Below are 21,842 nucleotides of genomic sequence, written 5' to 3' on the forward strand. Positions count from 1 at the left end.
CTTTACAATTATTCTTTTTATTTATAAAAAATATTTGAATATTTTATTTAAGGCAATTTGTTTGACTGGATTTCATGTAAGGAAGCAGCAAATTATGTTTGATGGTCTTTCAACAAAGTGTCAAAGTTTTGTTCCTCTTGGATTCGGCAGGAGAAAAAACTGACCTACTGCAACCAGAGTCAGAATAAAAAGCTGAATCTAAATTTGGCTTTCCTAACTGAATATATTACACAGAAATGTCTAAACTCCTAGAAGCAACATCAAGAAACTAAAAAGGTATGATCTCTGCAGATTGTCCAGCACTTCTCTCCATGTAAAAGCAAATCTCCCTGCTAAAATGTTTTATCATGAAAAGCTGCATTAGTGCCCAGCAGCAGTCTTGACAGTGGCCTAGAGAGAAATTCATACAGTTTACAGTCTCAGACATTTCATTGGATTAATCAGGAATTGTTGAAGCTCTCTCCCCTTATTCCCACCAGTGGAGGTAATTGCATTAGCGCAATGAAGTGGAGAAGAAGTTAAGTCTTGACTCGTGTCTTAGCTCTCACTGCCTGTGCGACAGAGATGTTGAAGAAGGAGAACTGCCTCATGAGTGCCAAAGCGAAGAAATGAATCTATTCCTTACTTTATTTTTAAGTGTAGGAGTTACAATTTAAGACAAGATTTCATCAAAAAATGAAAAGGCGACCCCAGACATGCTAAAATGCAACAGTGCATAATTTTTTATTTTATTTACTACTAAATAAAATTCTTATATTTTTATAATCTACAATCTGTGACAGTAAAGTTGTTTCATTTAGCAAACTCTCACTTTCTAAATCGCAAATCCAGCTTTTTGGGGATTTCCAGTTATTTTTCTTACTGGGAACCAACAAGTATAAAGAAACCAAGCACTAGTTCATATTCTTCAAAATAACTATGAAAAAATGTTGTAGGTAATTACACTCTAATCAGTATAGTTTAATATTTTAGAAGCAGTAGGAATAAAAGTTGTTTTTTAAATAAAAGCGGTTTCAGGATTTTATGAATACTTATTTTTTATTTTTAGTAAACAATGTGCTAAGTTTATTTCAGGCTGTATGTAGAAAAATTTCATACCAGCTCATACAAGACAGGATGGTGAAGCAGAAAGACTTCTTTTAACCCCCTGATGCATGACATATTGATTACACAGTCTTCCATGAGTGGGTCTTTTTGGACCCATGTTTAAATCAATGTGTTTTTATGCTACTTTTGTCATTTTGATTCAAAATAATGTTTAGTATGATACTTTCTGCTGTGTTTTATTTCACACAAGAATTATTTCATGTTTGAAATATTTTCATTTTTCACTTTTTTAAGCATTTTTAGAAGAAATTGTAGAACATTTGTGACGATTTGTAAAACATTTTTAAAACAAAATGACAACAGCAATTTTACAACAGCAATGTTGGAACAATGTCAGCGTCCATTATGTGGGTGTGTGTGTGTGTGGGGGGGGTAGTCCTATCTAGCACTAACTGAAATCTCTCCCTCATTTTTCTCTTTTCTATCCCTTTTCACATCATGTACTCACTTTGAAGTTATAAAGATTCAGGGCAACATTCAAGGCAGGCTAATCCTGTATATGTTCAACAAAAGGTCTATAAGCTGCATTTTGCTGTATTTCCACTCCACTGCCTCCTTCCATGTGGATATCCTGTACCAGCAGCTGCTGACTGAGACTATTCTGTCGGACCATACCTTCCACTCAATGCTTCATTTCTCTCCCTCCCTCCTTTCCTCTCTGCTCTTCCCACTTGCTTCTCTAATTTCCTCCCGAAGCAACGTTCCTCCTCTGTCCTGTTATATCTTCCTTTTTCTGTCAGCACAGCCCTCATTATTGTGTGTTTCACAGCGATCGACCAAAGAGGGTAGAAACAAGATTGTACCAACTTGTTAGAAGATAAAAAATAAATAAATAAAAATACTAAAATATTCACTCAGTAAGGTCACAGCACATGCCTGGAATCACTTGTTTGGTTATAGAAACTACAGTATCCTACTGTGGCTCAAAAACACGTCCCAATTTAAGTGGAGATACCGTCCAGGCTTCTCAGACACTGCTTTACCATTTGAAGACAGAAATATTCACATTAGACATTGTTAAAATAGATACAATCTGTGCATTGCGGAGGAAGGGAGAATCTTCAGAAGAAGCACGGCAACAGAGGTAAGTATTTTTTGGGTTGTTAAAGGAGAGCTCTTTTTTTTTTTAAGGGTTTGAGGCCTGAAACAAGGACAGAATGGTTGTTACTTCTGAAATTACTAAAGTAATAAGTAATTTTCCAAACATTGCTGATTGATTCTGCAGAGACAGCAGCAGGATATTAAAAAGTTTGTTTTCCAAGTTAGGGCTCAATTTTCTCCTACTTCTGATTAAATTTAAAGGAATGATCTCATTTACTAAGTACATCTTAGGAGTCCTTACTCACCTACAAGCGTTTATTGTACTTTATTCAAAAATGAAACTAGCCTAAGGCTAAAAGAAAGTTTTGGTCTATTAAGATGCAGAGTAGCTGCATTTTTAATTCGATAATTCAGTGTAGATTTTTTTTTTTTCCAACACTACTTGAAATTTTTGGAACAATCTAAGTTTAACTGCTGGTGTGTGCATGTGTGTGTCTAAACTGATATCCAGGTTGTAATAAAAACCGTCTCTCTGGTTGGTTGTGGCTTTGGGATTCTGGGACCAGTTGCCGAGACAGAAACAGATTCTGTGGGAGCAACTTCACACTCTGATGACTTTTAAGATGTAACCTTTTCAATTCAATGAAGCTCACAGAAGGTCAGATGGACATTTGTACAAACAAATTTTGATATGAACTGCATGATGCCTCAAACTTAGATCACCACACACTGATGTTGCTGTTTCGGTCCTCTGCGGCTTCATTTTGTCAGTTTGTCTCCTCCGCACACTGATTCAACTTTATTACGCAGCGTCCTCAAGATAGTCAAGCTGTCTTTTGTTCCTCGACAGTAAAAAGAAAATGTGAGTGCTTGCTGCTTATCTAAAGAGCAAGGGAGGAAATGTTTCTTCTTCGTGCTGACGCGCGAGGATGCTTTTATTTCCGTACGCTCAGAAAACAAGCTCTTTTCTGCACTTTTCTGTCTTTACTACTGGCTGTAGTTTGTTTAACCTACAGAGGAATTATCAGCCTATGATTTAAATACAGATTTGGATTTCTCTACTCTACAGCTCATGCCATATTTTAGGGACACAAGCAGAGTATGTGAGGCCTGAAACAAGTCAAGATGACAGACGTTTAACAAAATCAGACATCCTTGCTTCAGAGCTGTCTGTTTAAAGAAACATCAAGAAAATCTGTCATGACACAGCTGCATCAATTAGCCCCTATTTTGTTCCTATCGTTCACACTACTTCATTATTTCTGTCAGATGACCATTAAATTATAATTTTTAAGAAAATAAATTGCACACCCTACCTGTTATTGATGCAAAGATATTTTACTGCAGCTGCATAATATCAAACAGAAAAATCCAAACAATCACTGGAGTCCTTTCATTCAGTTGTTAATTCATAAAAAAATATTGTCTTTAACATAATCATCAATGCTATTTAGTATCTCTATCAATTCCAATAAAATTAATGTAATGGTGATTTGAAAAATCTAAGCTTTGATTTTTTTTAAGTTCATTAGATATCCTTTAGTTTGACAAGCCTAATATTTTTCTTGCTCTTATTCCTGCCATGTTTGGTAAAAGATCAAGTCTATCTGTTCTTGCAGAATATGTTTACGCCTTCAGATGTAGTGGTTCCATTTTCTTCTGCAATTACTGACAACTGTCTGTGAACACAAATGCTGTGGATCCTTTTGTGCCATTTCCCTGACTGATACCTTTATACATCAAATCCTTTTAATGCTCTTTAACCTCTCTGCAAACTGTACCTATGAGAAAATCCCTCAAGAGAGCAGAACTTTATTTCTCAATAATCAGATTCTCTATAATTGACTGCAGAAAAATAAGGAATGATGGGATTCAATGCTGGTTTAACAACATTTAATCAAAGAGTATGCAAAAAAGTCAGTGCAGGTTCACTTATTTTACTAACTCAATTTATGAAGGGAAATGCACAATTTTTATTACACATATACATATGTTTTTAAGCCTTTATTTCTGGAAAGTATTTAGATTTTCTACTTACAGCTAATGAAAACATCACATTTAAGATTAAAGTTAAAAACTGCCCAACATGTGATGTTGTGATGTCATCATAAGTGGAAGACAAGATTGGATCTGCTCTCCAGCTGCTTTATTGGGTCAAATACATAATTAGCTGCATCTAAATTGTCACTCTGAATTTAAAAAGGTACACTGGTTTTATTATTCTCTATTTGTTAACCCAAGGCTAAGTTTAGTAAAACACAATAAAAGTACTTTTTTGATATCAATCATTTATTATCATTTTCCTGAAGCTTTGTTACAAGCCTTTCTTTCCTTTTCAGCTCCTTGACAGAAAGGGAAAAATATTCTAAAAATAAACACAAAAGTAAAAAGTGAGATTTCAAACACTTCTCATTTCTTGTTCAGCTGACCTGACCCTGATTTGTGACTAAACTTATCAAAGGCTTGACACGTTCAAAGGGTTGCTCTAAAAATACCATTGTCGAGGCTTCAGAGAAGCGCTCACTGCTGTGACTGCATGTCTGTAAGATGCTGGCTCAAGCACAGCTAAAAGTCACAGCTGGGAGGTTTACTGAGCCAAAGGGTAAAGGTCAGCGATAAGAGTGGCAGAAGGTGGTTGGTAGCTGTCCAATGCTTTAGCTGCGTGCTCAGACTTTGTCCTTATCGGTGAAATCATCCAACATTTGGTTGAGGTCTGGCTGGGGGAGTGGCACATATCCTATCTGAAGCCCACCCCGTGCAGCCGGGACAGCTCTCCTCTGGGCTGAGATGAAGCTGGCAGGACCCATTTCAGTCTGACGCATCAAAACCAGCACAAAAAAGGAAATTGCTGGAGGGAAGCAAGCAAACAAGATGTGAAGAGATGGATGGCTGCTAGGCTGGAGAGAAGTACTAACCGAGAGAGGGGGAAGGTGCTGAAGGTGAAAGCAGGAAGTGTATAAAAAAAGCAATTTAGTGGTTTAGTTGATGCTCCTTTTTCAGAGCTGCTTTCAAAGAGAGAACAGACGGAGGCTGGTGGACACATCAGCCGCTTGCTTGATTCAAACTCATGAACTATGTCTTCTAATTCAAGCTGAGCGAAAACCAGAGCACACTCCTTTGTCACTGTGCATTCTAACACGGCTCTTTTATTTCTCCATCTCTTTGCTCCTGTCTTACAGCTGTTTTTTACTAAATCCAGTGAGACTCTGTCTGCTGGATATTTAATTAGTTTACCTGGGATATTCTTCCTCTCTGCACCCTACCACATGTGGCATTGTCTTCACCCTTGAATTTCAAATTATTTCTACAAATAAGCTTTTCTTCAGGATATCACTCACTTTACTCTTTGTGAGACCTTTTTTAGGGGTTGCAGCATTAAATGTGTAACAATGGTCAGTTATGCAAGAGCATATACAGTATATATACAAGCCATTCTTTTCTAATACCAAGACAGCCTCCAACCAAATATGCTCTAAAGCAGATTGACCTTGTTTATATTTCTGTGAAGGAGTTTCACTCAAATTAGAATCTTGTGAATCGAGATCTTATTCTTATTTGTAACAACATGTCATAAATAGTGGTGGGGGTAGGAATCCCTGAGAGGACAAGAGCAAAAATTGCTCTGCTGATACTAGTCAAGACCATGGGACCTGCATGGGTGTCATGTTAAATGTACAAAATCAAGAAACCAGGCAAACCAAAGACTGACTTGGTGTCAAAAAAGAAAAAAAAAATTATAATTTTGAGCCACAGAACACGCAGCAGCTTATGGATACCGTTTCCCTATGATAAAAACAGTAAAATAGAGGACAATATTTTCCAAAACAATATCTAATATATTTGCAGGTCAACAAATTATTTGCAACCATCTAACATGTATTGTAGGTCCTGATTACCCAAGCTAAACATAAATGAATATAGACCTAAGCCAGGGTTTCAAATGGATTTTAATAGAGGAACAGATCCGCAACTTCCATTTCACTTCATAAATCCCATCTCTATTTATCATAAATTAAATTTATATTACCATCCACCTGTCTGCTACTAAATGCGCTAAAAGGAATTATAAATTAACTAAAAATGAATATATGAATTATTTAAATAACTGAAATATTTCAAGTATTGTAATTTAAATAGAACATCTTGTAATTGTTAGTTATCTTCCTAAAGGGGGCCTCACCATCTGTTATATGACATATCATGAAGGTTCTTCAGATACAAACTAAGGTATTTCAGCAGTGATAGTGATGGGAGGTACTAGAAATAGGCAGGTTCAAGAGAGGTTGGTAATACTTTCACCTGGTACCCCAACCCAGACAAAAATCACCACCAGAGATTTTTGGTCCTGCTTGGTTTTAGTGTTAGCTATACAAACGCAGCCTCACTCTCCTTAACAGCTCGTCCCAGGGTGTATTTTTTTCAAGGGCATTTCTACTTAACTGAATCAAAAACAACAACAACAACAAAAAAGACTGGATGGTGGATAGCGGGGGTTTACAAATAAAGCCCTGCATAACCTTTGTTCTGAACTCTGTTCTCTTATTTATTGTGGTGGTTCTTATACTGAGATTGAGTTCGTGACTTTTATAGAAAAAGATAAATGTGCATAACAGAGAGAACTGCCTGCAACTTAGAAGAATGAACAAACACCTATTTCTATTCTACTCAGCCCTGCAAGACAGTTTGTTTAGCTCCACTGCACTCTGCGAGATTTTTCAGACCTGTCAGGGTGAGTTCATGGCTGCAAATAAAAATTAAAAATAAAGCATAAATTAATTTTTCTACAGTTTCTTGCATTTTGACAAACAAATAACTAATATCTCCTAAGCTTTAATATCCAGTTTAGCTTTTTCTATGTTTTCATTTTACATGTATTTTACAAAATAAAAACAAAAACTTTATGCCAGTGGTTCTTTACTTCAAGCCTACAAAATAAAACAGACAATGTTATAAGTATTTCTAATGGGAGATTAAAGTATTTACAGATAATGCTACATATTATCTGTAAATTTGTAAATCTGAGACACAAAAGAAATATCTTTTTACAAAGCAACAGTGAAACCTCTGCTCTAAAGTGGAAGTTCATAAGGTTGTAGAAAACATTATGGTCATCTTTCATATTTATAAATTTGAAAGTAAAGTTGAGGAAAAAAACTGTAAAAAAAGAGAAACATAAAAATGACCAGCCTTTAAACCTGAATATTTATCAAGAAAAAAACTGAAAAAATAAACAAATTATAAGACCCCAAAATGTACAGAACTCATCAGTCTGTTATTAACAGTTTATTTTAAAACAATGTTATGCAGGAATTTTTAAAAAATATTTTTATATGTTGATTTTTACAGTTGTTAAAAAACACTAGGGACTTTTATTTGGTAATTTCCAACTTCCTGTCTGTCTGGTGTATAAACATCACATAGCAGAACCCTGTTTCCCTTAGCCTTTCTTCAAAACAGGTAAGAATAGAGAACATACCACTCAAGTGGGTTAATTGGACTATGTGCTTTAGGCAGATTACACAAAGACTAAACAATCCAGTTGAATCTGTTGTGAAACAACTTATGAAAATATGTAAGGGAACTTTATGCCCTGTTAAGTAGATGGAGGATCTGTAACACAGGCCTTTTTCTCCCCTGTAATTCGGGAACTTTATTAGTGTGAAATGAAATAAACTTTGGAAATGTTGCCAGTTGATTTTATGTTAACTAAAGACAGACAATTAGCTATGTCTTGATTATGAAACACAATGTTAGAAAGTTTACATTTGTTCACTAAATGTTTTTATCTTTCTCCCTCATTATCTCATATATCAGAGTGGCTAAAATAGCCCAGTTGAAGTGCAGGGAAATATCTCTGGGGAAATCTACAGCATCTAATAGCTGAGTGTTTGTTTTCCTCCAATAAAAACTTAGTGGTTTAACTCTATCTGTCATCAGTCTGGCACATTATTGCAGACATCTGAGCACACACAACCCTCTCACACGGCAACCATGGATCTCTTTTTATCACATCTTACCAGAATCAGAAAAAACAACTGTAATCTTCTGAACACCATTTTGCTTCACACAGTCAAACAGTGCCTTTCTCAAATGCTCTATTTCAGTTTTCTTCCAACATACTGAGTGGAAAAGATAAGCCTCACACTGTGAGGGCAACACACACACACACACACGCCCATATGCCATACAGCAGAAGAGGAAAACAGCGCATACAGAATATAGATACAATGAAGATGTAGGTGGCACTGAATCTGTGGAGAGGCGTCCTGCTGTCTTAAGCTGTGCGTCTATAATTAGTACACTTGAGCCGAGTTTGCTGAATGCAAATGTAACTGACATAATTTTTTCTTTGAAGCTGACTTTGACGAGCTGTAAAGAAACACCCAAGTGACATTTTTCAGTTGAGTGAGGGGGGCTTATGGAATCACATATCAGGAAATATGTAAAACTGCAAGTACATATCTGTACAGTTTTTAACTTCAAACGAAGCATCCTGCCCCACAGATGCTGAGTTACTCATAATATCATCAGTTAACCAGGTAATTAAACAGAACCAAGTACAAGAGAATCATGCATCCAAGATGATTCAAACTAATTATCATCTAAATGCCTGAATGCAACCAGGCAGACCCAACTTATCTTCCTGTCAACCTGTCAAACAACTAATGCCCTCTCGGATTTGACTCCAGCCAACACCCACTGCAACATAATTAGTGAACTTCAGCTTGACATGAAAAGCTGACTGAAGCACTTCAAAAGGTTAATTTATGAAATAATCATTCTACTTCTCTGAACAGTTGTAATAAATCATCTAAATGAAGAACTCACGTGTCGCTTTTAGCTGATGTGTCCAATTTTCTACAGATATAGCAGAAATAAGGAGTAATGGATGACAGTGCATGTATTTGTGACGGCTTGGGCTGCTGTAGGTGGTCTTACACTGTTCTTAAAAGACAATAAAACTTAATATTGACAGTTCCAACACATCTTTATACTTTTCTCAAAAGAAATCTGTATCAAAGCTCATATTTATTTGTTTGGCCTCTGCTGGGAGACGTCTATTTAAGCTCAAAATTATTGCTTGTATCAGGTTTTAAGGGCTAAAGTAGGAAGCAAAATTCTGACTAATTTCTACAAAATGAAAAAAGGAATCAAAAGCATGGCAAAATGTCCCTTTTTTGGCCCATTTTTGTAAAAAGTGAATTGGAAACAGACCTATCAACTTTCCCTTCAATCCTCATCACTTACCGGTTATAGATGTCGTCATCCTCTCCTCCCCAGCCCCAGTACTCGTTTGGAAAGCCATTGATTTTTAGAAACTGCTTTTTACTGAGCCCCGAAACTCCTCCAAAGTAGCCAGCATAGGGCAACCTGCAGAACAGGGAGGAAAGACATGGGAAGCAGAAAAGGTGAGAGGAAGTTAAGAGAAGTAGTAGATGAGTCCAGACAACATGAAGAAACATTTCAAATCTACATATTTATTCTAAATAAACAATTTTCTGAAAATGAATTCTGTAAACAAGCAAAAACATTCATTTGGAGGATTGGTAGCACCACTTTTCTGCTGAATCAAAACAGGATTTTATTCTGCTTTGAGGCGTGAGAAGATGTCCTCAGAGAACTAAGAATTTCAGTAGAAAATACAACTTCTGACATTTTTATGTTCAGCCTGGGGAAGATCTTATTGTAGATCAGTTTATTTAAAACATCATAACAATTTGACAAGAGACAGACATAAAATAGAGCAAATTTTTGAAAAAGTTGCACCAGAAAGCATTGTTGTTAATTTATATTTATGGACATTTGTAACCCATGATAATTATTGGATTCTTTTCTACTTGCTTTTCATCTCAGCTGTTGTTCATGCTGTTGTTTGGCAAATGTGACTTAGTCACAACTTACCGACATGCACCATACCACTCCATGCATCAGCTAAAACTACAATATTCATTTGCTCAAATAAAACATAAATCAGTATGAAAGTAAAAGAGTCAAAATATCTGACATACATTAAGGCACAATGCTTTGAACAGGTTAGGCATTTTATCTTCTGCTTCTCAAAGAACCCAGCCATCCATTAACTTATCTTTTATTCATAATTAATTAGTGTTGTAGAGGCTGCTGGTGCCTGGTTCCAGCTGCTAATGGAACAACAGGTCAATTTACTCCTTTTTCAATTCGTACCTCTAATTTGTACCCATTGCCATTTAGTGCCTCTCTACATCAATTTAATACCCAAAAAGCATGACAACAAAAACTGACAGATATGTTCCTGAACTAGTACAACACACTTTATCTCTCTTGGTAGAAACATACTTCCTTGAGCTGTAATCATACATAACTCAAATTTCAGATTTAATTTAATTCTAGTTTAACTCTGTATCACCTTGTACTATTATTTTAGTTCTTATTACAATTTGAGCCAGTAGAAACTAATTAAGTATGAAATATTGCAATGCTTGATCACCAAACCTAAATGAATTAATAATCAACCTCTTGCTGATATATACTGTATTTTTAGGGCAGTCATATAACCATTTTTCCATACAGTAGGCTATGAACAGGTTTTAATATTACATTTTTAATGGTTAAAGAGGCCCCCAGGGAAGTATGAATTGACGCATGGTCAGTTCAAAATGTCCCGAGGCAGATATCTGTCATACCATGTCAGGTAAAGTAAAATGATCAATCTACTATGGTACAAAATGACCAGCTATTCACACACAGACTCACAACTATGGGAGATTTAGGAGGTGCCATTAACCTAACAGCAGCAAGAGAAAAATCTTACACAGACAAGGAAAGAACATCCAAACTCTGCACAGTACAGCCTTGCTTTGGATTTAACCCAGGACCTCCACTACAATGATTAGACTCTCAGGAAACCCGTTTAGCAGACATTCACTATATCTTCTAAATCACTGCAGCATCATGGGAGGGCAGGTGCTTATCTTATGGGTGAGAGGTGAGTTTTCCAGTCTGTCACAGGACAGCACAGAGATGTACAGTAGGCAACCATGAACCCACACCGAAGGTCAATCTAGAGGCCATAAAAACCCTAAAAATCAGACCATCTTATAATAGGGATTAGAATGATTATTATGATTGATTGGCGACCTGCTCAGAATGTATTTCACCTTGTGCCCAATACTTTCTAGAGATAGGAAGCAGCCCCCCACGATGCTTCCAGGATAAGAAGGTATAGACAATTGATGGATGGATCAAATAGCAACATTATTAACTTAAACGTAAACATCAATCCCCGTTTGAATACTAAAGTTTCCTTAGGGTAAAGTAATCCCTTCAGCGGTTCACCCAAATATCCCGGAGGTGTGCATGGACTGATATCCTGTGGCAGACAGTTTCTTTTTGTTGTGTTAAATATTGGGTACAAAAGGACAAAACTGGCAAAGTACAACATTGCGAAGGAGTGAACTGACCAGCGCCTGCCAAAATCCTGCTCTCTGTTGTAGCAAACTCAATCAACAGCAGACATGCCTCAACAGAAAAGACAAGTACTTCACTCATGCTGAAATTAGCCTTCTTCAAACAGTATCAAGAGTGTTGTGGTTAAAATGGCCTAGTTTATTAAGGTGCAAAAAGGATGGGTTTTTGAGTTTCCAGCCAACCTATCACCAGTCATGACTGGTCAAGTCGGAAAACCATCCCATTCATGCCAAAGGATAATTTATTTTGTCAACACATCTCTTCTGAAGCTGTGAATGGCCAAATGTGCAAAACTTCAGTTTCAAAGGACTATTTGAATACAAAATGTACAAATATTTTCCAAGGGTCAGGCATTCGAGCTTTGCTTCCAAATATGTATTTAGCCAGCTGGATGGACTTTCATTACACTCCAGATTTATGTGTTACTGACTGGGAGTAGAGAAAATGTAGCTTGATATGTTATTATAATATTTACTTATATTACAATTTTCTGTTTCTCTTGTATCCTGCAGCCAAGATCTCCACCTAAAATGCCTGGTTTTGGGCAGATGGTGAAAGTCTAAGAGTTGATACAAATCTCAATGGAGGAAGAATGTGCAAACTCCACCCAGAGCAGCTCTGGCTGGGATTTGAAGCAATGACTGTTTCTGTGAGATAATATCTCCAGCAGCTGCTCCATTGCACCACTACTTTAAAGAACCCTTTTCAGGGAAACTCCATATCAAAGTGATGGAACTGTGAGTTTTCTTTTTATGTGTAGATTCACCTAACACAATTTACATTTAAATAAGGCATTTATGGCTGTCTGGCAATCTGATCTTTTATGTTTCTTGTCATTTTCAGACTTTAAGTGGATAATTTATGGGTGACTTTTAACTGTAACAGGATAATCCATATCCCTTTAATCCAATCGTGGTATGAATTGACTCAATGTAAAATACAAAATAAAAACACTCTGAAGAGGCTTCCGAAGCAGTTTCTCAGCAGTTGTTTATAAAACAACTTGCCTTGTTAGAGTGAATGGTAGGAAGCTTCTAATGATGAGTTCTCACATGTATGAATAGTGAATTAATGAGGTGAATTAATTTTCAAACTGATGAATAAACAGGGATATGTACTGAGTATGGAGTGTGTGTATGCGTGTGTGCTTGAAAACATGGCCGACTAAAAAAGGAAGACAAGCGTTTTTACTTCTTGTCAAAAGTCACGAGGCTAGTGGAGTGGGACGGATGTCAGTGGGGGGTGTCATGACAGGCGCCTGGAGTCTAACCAGAGGGCTTTGCGTATGTGTGTGTACACCTACATGTGTGTACACTCTATGTTGTCAAACGTGTGACAGCTTCTTGTTGAGAAATGACAGGCAGAAACTAATGAGAGCGTATGTCTCAGCACAAGTTCTGTGAGCAACAATATGGTCAGGAGGAATGTGAGCAGGTGTGTTCAACAGAACACATGTTGAGGGGAACAGGAGGAAAGAGAGTGAGAAAATATAAAAATGAAAAAAATATATGTAATGCAAGCTCTAGCTTAAGAAGTGTAAAGATTTGTTAAAACCTTTTTATATTAATTGCTTATTTATAAGAAAAGTGTGATCGAAAATCTTCCCATTGGATCAGACATCTTTGATAAATAAGCCAGACGTTGAGCCCAGAAATGTTCTTCAGATACTTTCAGCCTTGATTCTGCATGTTTTGGTCCAGGACCTGGGGACCAGTTTAAAAGCATTAAAAGACCTTTAAAAGAAGTCTGGTGAATTTCAGTAGTAAATCAGGCTGAACAGTGGGAATAAAAAATAACTTCTTTTGAAAGACCAGTGGAGCATACACAGCTTGTACTGAAAGTAAACATCACACCATCTGTTTGAAGGCTACAAGTGGGAAAATAAGGATAGTTTTTACAACAGGATGAAGATGATAAATGCATGTTCAAAACCACAGTTTGCACAGGCCACAGATTTTTCTAACCCTTATAAAGACTTTTTTGCACAAAAATGTTTAAAGTTTTGATATGTTTAAAAACATGTTTCCTGTCAAGATGATAGAAATAGACTGAATAATCTGATCAGTTAATGCATTTAACTCTTAATTATTAATTAAAGAAGTAAGCCATAATGCCATTGATCCAAAAGTCATAAAGATGAATAGAAGGATTCTCTTTTCTTAAAACGAATTTCCCTTTTAGCAGAAATCTGCCACGTCTTCCAGCTTTGACCACATGTCAGACAAAGTGGTGGTCAGTCACACCTCCAGGTCTCTTGATTGTCTATGTCACACAAATAATAAAGTCCTAAAGCCGTTCATGTCTGTTGATTTCCTCTCTTCCAGTGTGCTGTAAGTAATGGTTTGAGATGAATTTGACAGTGCAGCTGCATTTTAAAGGTCATATTAAAACATTATAAATTGCAGAGGCATTAAAGTACCCTCAGGCTTCAGCAATTTTTAAATTAGCCTCTTAGCTTTGAAAGATTTGGTCCCGAAGTAACATTAAAGTCGGAACAGATCAGGTTCCTTTTAAACTACAACTGTTAACATTTAATCTCATGTATAGGCACTTGAAGTGAGGGCAGAAATATTTGGACATTGATCACAAGTTTAGGTCTTTTTCACTTATGTTGAAAGAGACACAATTTGACAGTACAGAAATTAGATACAGTATTTGTCTTATTTAAAGAAGAACTACAGTGAAAGCTCTACGTACAAACAAGACTGACTATGACTTTTTCAGAATATGAATGAAACATGAATGTCCTAGAAATTTATTTTCCTGCACACACATTTGGCTACCGTATATGCCAGTCTGCACAGAGCCTGCAGCAAACTGGGCTTTGTTTGCCACTAGCCTCAGTGTTTTACTGCTTCACTCAAGATGTAATTTATAACATACCTTGGAACATTTTTGAAAGGTTATTAGAGTAACAACCTTAAATTCCCCCTGTATAAACCACATTGAGTGCAGTATGTAGAAAGTAAGTGGATAACATTAACATTTACACAAGAATTAACAGGTTTTAATTAAGTCCTTCATACAAAATAAAGCGCTTGATTAATTCCTAAATTAAAAATGTACTTATTAATCTACTTTAATAAATTTTCTTTAAAAATACTGCTTATTTCAGCTCATGCTAACAGTTGTGTTCATGTATTACATTAGACCCAGATGATGCTGTTATTTATGATGTGCATTTTATGAAAAAAATACTTATTTCAGTCGAACTTGAGACATGACTTTGAAATCACAGGGATGAGGAGGACTGCCTTCTGCCAATGGCCCTGTGCACACCTGGCACTAACATGAATGATCCAATTCTGTCTACTGTCTGAAATGCTGGGTGAGAGAAAGGGCCAAGAACCAATTTATTTTTAATTGCAAGCATAGAGACAGCAGTGAGAGTGCTGCAGCATCGCTATAGACAGAAATGTGCCATGATACCGGTGCGGCTGAAATTTAAGTTTTGTGTTTATCTGTTGCATGGAGAGCAAAGATGTTTTATCCTTTTTTTCCCAACAACAAACATCTAATGATCTCAATTCAGAAGAGTCCACAACAACAGGTGGGTATGCCACAAAAAAATTAGTTTGGTGTCTTTATAACTCATTGTTTCATTAAAATCTGATCATACAATTACTATAGCAATGATTTCACATAGAATCTATTTTTGATCAAATAAATTGAATTTATATTCAAAGTTTCTACTTTATTTCTTGTCTTTTTTTTTAATGGAAAAATTACTCGCATTCTGTAAAAAAAAAACTATTGATTTGATATAACTAAGCGTCAAAGAGTGTTTTAAATTGAAGTTTTACCCCTGTAGTTTTTATGACAAATGCTGATTTTAACCAGCTTGTGTTATCTTGTTTAGATGTGCTCTGCAATACACTCATGCAACATTTACCCAGAAAGCTTTTAAACATGTTTAAAAACAACTGCAACGTAATATTCATACTAATGTTAATTAAAAAGTTTCTATAAGATGCAATACTTTAGGAATCCTTCAAAAGAAGTGATTGGTATGTTGAGGTTTGTTTAAAGAGATTTTGTTTCTTTTATGAAAACATATGAAAAAACATGAGCTCACATTCGCTGCTATTACCAATTTTCATATCATTCACTAAATCTGTTAAGATTTTGGAAAAAAAAAAACAAGTCTAATATTTTACAGCTTGAAAACAAACTGAAGATCAGAACAGAAAATTTATCCTACAACTGTTTATTTTTCAGCTGACAATCACCTGCATCTGTTTTGAGCCCTTCCACTCAAGAACCTTCAGGCTCAACTCTTGCAGCCATTTGTTATCGAGGAGCCAAAAGCTTGAATAAAACTATTTTGAGTGCTTACTGATTAATTGCTAACAGGAAATGTCAGCTATCGTTCTGCTTACCACCTGGCGTTGTTTTTATTGCCAGATAGCATTAGCTCATTGAGCTCTACAGTCCATTGAAAGCACTGCAGCCCTAGAGGATTTTTTTAGCTGGACAGCTCTGGAGCACTGAAAGCTACTATGTGGTGAGGTTGCATTTGTTGACCATGTTTGGACTATTCATCAATACTCTTGGTGCGTTTAGATAATTGAGGTTAGGTGTGGTGTCGTTATGCCAGAAGATAAAACAAGACCCAATCATTGAGGGCTTGGGAACTGCTGTGGTTTCTCTGAACTTAAAGGTCTTAAAAATTTGCATATTTCTTTCTCATTATTGCCTTTAGAAGACCTCCTGGAAGACTTTGCTAGCAAAAAGATGGTCTAGTTGTAGTTAAAGGTTAATTATGAACAACGTAAAAGACTCAACTGCATTTAATCCTATGTGTTATGTGATAGGTATTTTTAATTTTCTGACTTTCAAATGATTTGTACTAATACATCAGTATCTTTAGGTCTTCAATTTAAAAGGATAAATGACAGATATCAGAATGCCCCTGGATCTGAACCTGAAAACACAAAATAGAAAACTCAGCTAGAATTAATGCAGGAATCAAAAACAAGTGTATCAGTAGGAGTCTATCTTTGGCTATGAATAATTGCCTAGGGCAATTATTCATAAAATTAGTAATTTAGATCAGAATGACCAAGTCAGGAAAATATTAGCCAAATATTTTAGTTTTAATTGTTGTTTAGAAATATCCATATTTTAAAAAGAAATGATGAAGGCAAATAAAAACCAATCCTTGGTTTTATATGCTTAAAAACCAAGGATTATACTGAAGAGTTTTGTTGGTGAGGTCAATCAGCTCCAAATTAATTATGAATTAGTTTAGAGAAATTGATAAACTTGGTATGTATTCCAAATAACCATTTCAAAATGCAAAAGTCAAAACTTTGAGGAAGTAATGGTTTATTAGTTTTTGACTGAATTGGAAATCAGTAACCTTTTTGGATAATTTATTCACAATCTATTTACAAATTTAGTAATTTGGATAATTTCATGATTTGGAATCATGAAGGCACCAAGAACATAAATAACACGTTTTAGTGGCAAACTGTTGCTATGTTAGCTCATGTTATGCAGTTTTGTTTTTAATGATATCTGTAAACACTGTTATTATATATCTGTGCCTGTCTGGATTTACCAAAAGCAGAACACACTTTGCAATGATCAGCTTACCTGAAGCCAAACTTGTCCATTGCAATGGCAAAATGCCTGGGCTGGTCATAACAGTGATACAGGTTCCGGTCGTCCATAGGGATCAGATCCACGTCACTGAAGATGAAACAGTCATACTCGGCGTCCTTTAGAGCCTCCGTGTAGCCAACATTCAGCAACTTTGCCCGATTGAATGTGTCTTCCCCCAGCTGAAAAAGAAATCAAAATTTTGTGTTTAAACATAGACAAGCACAATGGAGATGTGTATAATTTCTTTATCCTTTACTAATGTATCCCAGCAGCAACATAGATTCATAATAGCTACCTGAATCACTCAAACAACAACAGTGTGAGATTAAACGATGCAAGTAATGATGGATGTGCTTAAGGTTATTTGTGCGGTACTGGAGTCCCTCAATTGAGAATTAGTATATGTGATATTTGTGATAGAAAAAAATTCAATACCACTGACATTATTTTTATATGGTTTTTAGTAACCTTTAAAATGCAAGACACAGCTGGATCTAAGAATTGTTATTTTGCTTTAAAGAATATGAATTATATTTCAATAGTAGATAAATCCTAATGTAACCTTTTTAACTATTATGAAACTACATCCCATGGTTCAACAGGATCAAACCTTGGAAAATTATACTGAAATACTAGACCAAATACAAACCGTTGATGAACTCCACAAAGCAGCATTTCTCCCCCATTTATATTAGTAGCATTTCCTGAACCCCTTAAAGTTCAGATTAATTTCATTTTTTACTTAGCACAGGAGTCACTTAAGGATACCTTTTTCAAAAAGGAAAATATACTTTGAAATTAGTTTGTTTACCAAAAATCTTTAAATTCAGTTGTTGTTAGAGCAAATAGCATACATAATAAAAGATTATCTTTTTGTTATACAAAAGGAAATGTTTGCATAAATTATTTTTGAAAAGAGACAGATTCTTATTCATTTTGGGCAGATGAGGAGCTAGCCATAGTGCTGGACTCTGGCCTTCCTTACATATCCTGCTCTGTCATAGACGGGGAAGAAAGATTATGAGTTTTGAAAGGTCAGGCCTGGATAAAGAAAAAACAACAACCAAAAACTAACTTAAGTTATTTTGGTATTGGAGTAATAAATTATTTTCCATTTCACTTTAGGGGTGCTTGGTTGTTTCCAGAATGTGGGACCTAGGAGCCCTGCAGTGGATCTAGCTCTCTTCTCATTTTAGTGAGCTTAGCCACATTTTACCAAGAAATGTTATCTTCATCACTTTCTCAGCAAGTATCCTGCTTGGATTTCCTTACCTATGCTTTAATGCTAATTTCCGTCACCTCCAAGCACACAGATGCAATTTAATGCAACACATCATCAATAAACAACAGTATTTAGTGTCTGCTGTGCTGGTCTATACAGTATTTATTGCTACATGCAGTATGAATTGATGTGTTCATTGACTCTAAGAGAACTGCCTGCCCCAGTGAAGTGTATCAGTATTTTTCAGTGCATCCCAACTTCAAGACTTTGGTGAAGATAAATGAATTCTGGTCTGACAGCAGAGAAGTGTCAGGACAGTCAAGGTTAATATATCGCACAGTTATAAATTTAATAATGGAAAAGGTATTGTATATCTCTCTTAGTGAGTCCTTTCACTAAGGTTGGTGAAGTCTAGCTCTTTGTCAAACATAGGGAAGGTCAAGCAAAGAATGAAGCTACAGCACAAGCCGTCTATTGTGCTCAAACATGCTTTGAATTTTTGCTACATTCCTAGACAACTACAAAGAAAAAGACAGAGAAAGTTATCACTGTAACTCTTCTTTCAGAAGTTGTGCTCAGAGACTCAGAAAAAGGAGATTTCAAAAGAGGCAATGGTTTAGATGAAAATATAAAAAAGAATAAGAAAAGGTTTCCCCTCCCCCCAAAGAAGACAGCAGGTCCAAACGACAATCCGAAATGGGTCAACAACATAATCTGCATTTTACATAAAAAGAAGCAGAAGGAACACAATGATTTAATTTTAGTGTCAACAAGATAGTCTCAACCTGACCAGCTGCAAAATCAAGATATAGACAGAAGAAAATAAACTGCAGTCGGTTTGTCTTTTACTCAAGTAACATTGTGTCATGGTGAGAATCTACTTCAGGGTATTTTATTTGGGTTTTAAGGTAGAGCAACACAATTTCAGTCTCTAGAGCTGCAAAGGGTGCAGACAAGAACCCCAAAAGGTTTCAGCTCAAACTGTGGTGAAATGAGCAATAACAGAGTGCCATAAGTTTTACTGCAGTAAAATATTCTTCAACCATAAAGGGAGACTGAAACAAGACACTTTAAAATGACTGATGTACGTCCTCAGCCCTGTTAAAACACACTTTTCTTTTGCTTTGGGAAAATGCAATTGACTCCATGCATACATTACCAGTTCAGAATGACTGTGAATCAAGTACAATGGCTAATCCTTCTTGTAAGCCTTCTAATACCTGAGATTTTACAGCATAATCCCCCTCCACAGGTAACAAAAAATCTATTGTCACAAATCCACTGGGGCTCCAATTATCAGATAAATTGATCTTCTGTCTGTGTTTCAAAAACAGTTTATGAAGTTGCAAAGAAAGACAAAAGTTAACTGAGAAGTTTTATTAGTCTAAAGAAACCACTGTTTGATAATATCACAATATTTTTCACAACATTGAGGAAGAGAGAGACACAGCTTAACTTGAGTTATATTTATACAAGATCCTAAGAAAGCGTAACTGTAAAAGCATTCAGGCATTGGGAGAGCCGTCATAGGATTTGCCAATGAGACTTGTTTCTTTTTCAGCTGACGATGGAAATGGAAATGAAATAAAATTTTAAAAAAAGAAAAAAATTTTCTTACCTTTTCATCTATACTGTAATGTGTTTGATCATTCAGGTTATTTATTCCTAAAATAAAAAATAATAATAATAATCTACTTGCATCATTGTAATTTGGAGATAATGTGCAGCTATTTATGAGAAAGTTTGGCTCAAACAGAAATGAAATTTATTATTTTCAACCTATGAATTTATTAAGTGGATGCCATGCCCCACTGTGAATGGGGCATGTATATATATATATATATATATATATATATATATATATATATATATAACTGCACCTAATTTATACTAATATATATATATATATATATATATATATATATATATATATATATATATATTTATTTATTTATTTTTTTTAAGAGAGCTGCAGGTGTCAAATTAGCTGTCGGTTATTATTATGTTATATAATAATCAATAATCAATTATCATTATTATTATTACAAGTATTGTTAGTAATCAATGTCCATGTGCCAATGTCCATTTTCTCTGAAGTCTTCCGAAATAAAAAGTCCTTCCTCTTCATCACAACTGTGCTCACTCTCATACTGATGCATGCAGCCCCCCATTTTCAGACAATTCAGCAATTCATCAAATTAAAATATCATGCAACACGTAATTCATTTAAGTAATTCTGTGAAACTCAAATTATTTATAATTATTACACACAGAGTGATAGATTTCAAATTAAAGCTTATATTTTTTTTTTGCAGACTTTATTTAGAAAGTAGAATAACAAAAAAACATGAAATAAAACTGGATTACAGAAATGTAAGGCTATGGAAAAGTTGATTTTGAACACTGAGGCAGGAATCCAGTCCTTTTTTTGTAAAATGGTTTTGGACTTTTCTCCAGTTCAGGAGGAGCTTAACACAGGGAATGTGACAGTTCTAGCCCATGTCCTCAATATCTCTGTATGTAGCAAGTCTTAGAGATCTAAGATCTATAGCTACAGTGCACAGCTTATAAAACTATCCCATTGTTTAAATGGGTGTAACTTTACCATCTTTTCAGTGCTGATACTTGTTGGTTGTTGCTCTTTTGTCTACCACTCTATCCTTGCACTTATCTTACCATTTATACGTACAGCAGTCTATTCACAAACTGAAAACGGTGCTTTGTGGCTTAGCCTTTTTGTGAAAGGTATCAATGACCATTGTTTGCAAAAGTCCCAGTATTCCCCATGATCAAGTTGGCCATGAAATATCTATATTACAAATCCTTGTTTTACTGGTCTCATGTAATATTTAACATTTCTAAAAAAGTCTATTTTTTGTAATACCTTCACTCTGTGCAGGGAATTTACAAGTTAGACTTTTTGAATTAAATTGTCAGAACAGGGCAACATTTGAATATTATTTTTATTTTATTGTATTAACATCTGTATTATTTAAATTCCAAGTCCTTTTTCTACATTTTTTTTATTAAAAAGCCAACAATCACCTGGAACTTAAATACTCTTGTCCAAAAAAAAAAAAAAAAAAAACTGTCAGGATGTCTGTCACACCAAGCTTTGTTTATTCACACAAGGTGTTGAAGTCTGACAGGTATAGAGACAGAATAAAGAAAAACTAAGACTTTGTTGAGCCTGAGGGCAACAGTGTGCCTGTTAATAATCCTAAACTTTGTCTGTGTTGTTCTAAAGAAATTTCTTTGGCATTAATTCAATCTGAAAGATATTCAGAGCCATAGACTGGTCATCTGTATGAGTGCATGATCAAAGATCCTCTATTTCTGTTTCCCTTATTTGTTGCTCTAATAATTAATAAAAAGAGATGCACCCCTGTAGTAGGCATGGGCTAGTATGAGATTCATA

General features: G+C 35.5%; 1 protein-coding gene across 3 annotated transcripts in view; it reads right to left on the minus strand.

Annotated features, from left to right (window-relative positions):
• b4galt2 (UDP-Gal:betaGlcNAc beta 1,4- galactosyltransferase, polypeptide 2) overlaps window positions 1–21,842 on the minus strand; it is a 162,559-nt gene that overhangs the window by 22,507 nt on the left and 118,210 nt on the right. For all 3 annotated transcript variants that reach the window (XM_028020622.1, XM_028020621.1, XM_028020625.1), the window contains 2 exons: window positions 17,194–17,381; window positions 9,397–9,519 (listed from right to left, as the gene is read on the minus strand). In XM_028020622.1, the coding sequence (XP_027876423.1) occupies window positions 9,397–9,519; window positions 17,194–17,381 (311 nt within the window). The remainder of the gene's footprint in view (window positions 1–9,396; window positions 9,520–17,193; window positions 17,382–21,842) is intronic.

The sequence above is a fragment of the Xiphophorus couchianus genome, chromosome 6 (assembly GCF_001444195.1).
Source record: "Xiphophorus couchianus chromosome 6, X_couchianus-1.0, whole genome shotgun sequence".
In the NCBI taxonomy this organism is placed as follows: domain Eukaryota; kingdom Metazoa; phylum Chordata; class Actinopteri; order Cyprinodontiformes; family Poeciliidae; genus Xiphophorus; species Xiphophorus couchianus.